The 4,550-nt window shown below is 45.1% G+C and overlaps 1 protein-coding gene across 1 annotated transcript; it reads right to left on the bottom strand.

Moving 5' to 3' along the window:
• Window positions 1–352: 352 nt before the first annotated feature.
• Window positions 353–1,750, bottom strand: LOC134901818 (paraneoplastic antigen Ma2 homolog). The gene has a single exon (XM_063914347.1). It carries the CDS (start codon window positions 1,748–1,750, stop codon window positions 353–355), a length of 1,398 nt encoding a protein of 465 aa, XP_063770417.1.
• Between the last annotated feature and the right edge of the window lie 2,800 nt (window positions 1,751–4,550).

Genomic DNA, 4,550 nt, shown 5'->3' with positions numbered 1-4,550 from the left:
AGTTCTCCATTATCGCCAGGAGAATCTGGACAAACCAACGCCACCAACGGTACCATTTCATTGGGGGAGATCAGCCCAGGGTCGAAAGTAATCTGGGCCATAATATATCCTAAATAGGGGTATTTTTGCTCACTCAACCCCCAGATGGTGAGTCCACTAAGAGGATGTATGGGCACATCTTGTAAATAGGTCTGATACCAGGATTCAAATACGATGGATATCTGTGAGCCACTATCCAACAAGACTGTACAGGCATGTCCGTTGATCATAGCCTTTATTCTCGGTGCATGGCCCATCAGGCTTTTGGGTATTTCATTGGACCACTGAGCACTCCCCATGGCATGTACGGTAATTATTGGGGAGCCTGTGAGGGGTCCACAGCACTCCCGTTGGCGTTTTCCTGAGTAGACAGTCGTCTCCTGTAATTATTATTATTTCCTCTTTGGAAGTGTCCATACATGGGGCATTCAAAGGATCTATGACCCGCTTGTCCACAACTATAACAAATTGTGGGAAATCTGCTTACCCTCCTTACACTTATCTCCCCCCCGGAATCATTTCTCATCCCCTGACTATAAGGAGGATTGGTCTGTAAGGCGATTAGCTGTTCAATTTTTTTGTTCTGGTCTTCAATTAACTTCAACAGTCGTTCATCTATAGAGGGAGAAGAGGGGGTGGGTAAAACTACTTTGACCTTTTTTATGGTTTTCTCACGGTTTTCTATTTGTACCTCTTCGAGTTTCACTTCTCGCACGAGCTCATTTAAGGTCGGAGGCCGATTAATATTCATAGTACATCTGAGCCGTTGTGCTACAGTACTATTGGTTAAGGCCCCCTTAATTACCTGAGTCAGTCTCCTTCTATCCACACCTTCCTTATCAATCCCCCCTTTATCTACAATCTTGTAAATTAACCTATCGACTCTATAAATGTAATGGGTCAAAGTTTCTCCTGGCTCCTGGTAAGTATGGTTAAGCCGAGCCAGTAGGTCCCCTACATCTTCCAAGGTACCAAAGGAAAAATCTAGAGCCTCCACATAGTCTTTTAGGGTAGCATTGGGGTTGCTCCTTCGGGTGGCTTGAATCACCCCCATCGCCGGTCCTCGTAGGCTTTCAACCACCCTCTGCCGTTTAACATGTTCGGGGCACTGCCACTCTTCGGAATGTTGAGTGGCTGCCTCCCTCCACAGCTCGTAGGTCTCCTCTCCTGCTGGTACCGGGGTGATTCCCGAGAAAATCCTAAGGCGACGATATCCTCCTTCAAAATGCCACCTCTCCAAGTGGCTAACCATTTTACCCATCACTGTTTCTACCTGATTCTCCACCTTGTCCTCAGAGTGAGTGATGGGATCAGTATTTAGCCCAGCGGTAGGAACACCACCTATGAGATGTGGTTCCCCAGTTCCGTGTTCACCCCCTGTGGGACCCTCTTCTTCCCCCACAGGGTTCCTTTCAGGCCACACCAGTGGTACTTTCCATCCCGGGACTCCCTCAACCACTACCATACCAGGGAGTAGCATTGGATCTAGTGCGTTCTGATTAGTTATTAAAACAGCTGTAATAGTACCGGTAGACCCTTTCCATTTATCTACGATGCGTGGCTCATTAATTCCATAAAGAAATTTCACTGCGTTGATCATACTATCTTCACTAGCATTATTCAAATTTCCTCGCAATCCAAAGCTGCAATCGACATCTATATCCTTCTCGTGACACCAACGAAAAATATCTTCCTTACTAACCTCCTCCATCCTATGTATGTTGGTAAACAGGAGATCCTGAGTTCGAATCTCAGCAGTGCCTCCAAATGTAACCCTTCTTCCCCTTATAGTAATTGAGGGTTATGTAGAATGTGGCGTGCCTCCACCCAAGCCAATAGTTAAACACCCAGGTGGCTTGGGAAGACCCTACTTAAACTAAGCCGTGGGTGTTGAGATGGTGTTACTGGTCATATATATATTTTTATTGGTATTATACTTAGCTCACCTCACCTTCTTTACCAATTGTTTTCTGGTTTTCTGTTTTCCGCAGGTATACGATACGTAGAGAACAATCCTGGATCTTGAGGATACACGTGACAACAGTATTCAGGTAATTAATTTTATTATCCCCACCACTATATAATTACTCATATGGTAGATATTAGTAAAGTGAGAGTTAAAGAATACACAATATAAATACCTCTTACAATATGATGTTACAACATAACTGCATGCAATACACAAAAAATATACACTAACCACAGTCGGATAGACTATGGACCCGGGGTTTACTCAGTACCTACTGCGCAGTATATATACTAGGTTACCTAAGTGATCACTGTACCGTTCAATATTCTGAGGGCCCAGTCAGTGTATTTCACCTACACTAGGAATCCAGCATCCTGGTTGCTTATATTATACTCCTTTATAGATATTAGTCAATTAAAGCACTATCCTCAATGTATCCGGAGTGCCTAGGAACGGGGTACCACTAGTTGGTTGAGTCTACAACAGTTATATCCGGGTATTCCGGTTAATCCTTGCTATGCTCAAATCATGCTGCATTGGCGTCACTATTTCAATATGAACAAGCTGGTCCTCCCATAGTGACAGCTTCTTCCTATAATGCTCCAGCCACACGGATGAACTATACTTCGTGAATAACCCCAAATATATTTTCGAGCAGCGGTATACGGCAACAGTCCTTTAATAAGTTCAAATCATGTTTATATAATTTCTATTTGCCGTTATATATATACAAGCAGAGGTGGATTATAACTAAGGAGGATACCCTTGGTAGGGTGTGGTATGGCGTCTGTTTGAATATATTTCGGCCCTGGAGGATTCACGACTATCAGCTGGGAGTTCTTTAGTAGTGGCTACGTGGTCATAGATAACACTCCTATGAAGTAACCCCTTTTACTGGACAGTCTTGTATATGTGTATCGTCTCTTCAGCAGTTCTCACTGGCTTAATCTGCCCTCCTTACCATCTTGATTTACCATAGATTTGGTTTCCAATCAATAATAATGGTATTTCAATATCCTATATTTAGGGGATAGTGGGGTATTATAGGTTAATGGCGGCTTTCCATTTATATGGCAGTGTAAGCTCACCTTTATGTCTCCCCCAGTCCCCTTGGTTATTGTAGCCGCTACGATTCAGATACAAAGCGGCTGCGTCACTCAGCTCCCATGGTAACCGCGGCCCGGATGGCTTCCTCTCACTCCTTCTTCCTCAACACGGCCCGCCTCCACACACTTCGCCGTCCTAAAGTTCAGTGGCTCCGAATCATTGCAGCCTTCTCCGCCATACACTCAGGTACCCTCCGCTCTCCGTTCGGATACCGCTGTCTCCAGGGGTCTGCCGGCACCCTCGATAATCTCTCCTCCTCCCTCAGACTCCGTCCGTCCTTCCTCCTGTCCCGGGGGGTCTTCCTTCTCTCGAGCCCTCTCAGCTTTTTCTCCCCCACGCGAGCTCTTAACCCCCAGCACGAGGAGATTCTGGATCCTTCTCGGTCCAGCGCATGCCAGGCTATTTACAACAGCAGTCCTCCTTCGATGCCCAATAACATAACCATCTTTATTATATTTCATAACTGTACATCCATGCTGATTCTGAATTCTACTACTTCTGATACTATATATATATATATATATTCAATAAAGTCCTAAAATTTACATACAGTTTCTAGCATATCTCTTTTACTTCATATACTTATTCCACAGAGAAATGAATATATATATTAATAGATCCCCTTAAGATTAATAGATTTATATTCTAGGGTTACAAATACTTTGTTCTTTACATAGTTGAATGTGCTGACAACAAAATCATACATAAATTATCAATGGAAATCAAATTTATTAACCCATGGAGGTCTGGATTTGGAGTCACCCTCAAAATTAAAGTTGAAAAACACACTACAGGCTTATCCAACTTTGATGTAATGTCCTTAAAACAAGTCAAAATGAGGCTCAGTAGTGGGTGTGGCATCCACGTGCCTGTATGACCTCCCTACAATGCCTGGGCATGCTCCTGATGAGGTGGAGGATGGTCTCCTGAGGGATCTCCTCCCAGACCTGGACTAAAGCATCTGCCAACTCCTGGACAGTCTGTGATGCAACGTTGCATTGGTGGATTGAGCGAGACATGATGTCCCAGATGTGCTCAATTGGATTCAGGTCTGGGGAACGGGCGGGCCAGTACATAGCATCAATGCCTTCGTCTTGCAGGAACTGCTGACACACTCCAGCCACATGAGGTCTAGCATTGTCTTGCATTAGGAGGAACCCAGGGCCAACCGCACCAGCATATGGTCTCACAAGGGGTCTGAGGATCTCATTTCGGTACCTAATGGCAGTCAGGCTACCTCTGGCGAGCACATGGAGGGCTGTGCGGCTCCCCAAAGAAATGCCACCCCACACCATTACTGACCCATTGCCAAACCGGTCATGCTGGAGGATGTTGCAGGCAGCAGAACATTCTCCTTGGCGTATCCAGACTCTGTCACATCTGTCACATGTGCTCAGTGAGAATCTGCTTTCATCTGTGAAGAGCACAGGGCGCC

This window comes from Pseudophryne corroboree, chromosome 1 (assembly GCF_028390025.1).
Source record: "Pseudophryne corroboree isolate aPseCor3 chromosome 1, aPseCor3.hap2, whole genome shotgun sequence".
NCBI lineage: Eukaryota > Metazoa > Chordata > Amphibia > Anura > Myobatrachidae > Pseudophryne > Pseudophryne corroboree.
The sequence above is the reverse complement of the archived record's forward strand: the minus strand, read 5'-3'. Positions and strand labels throughout refer to the sequence as shown.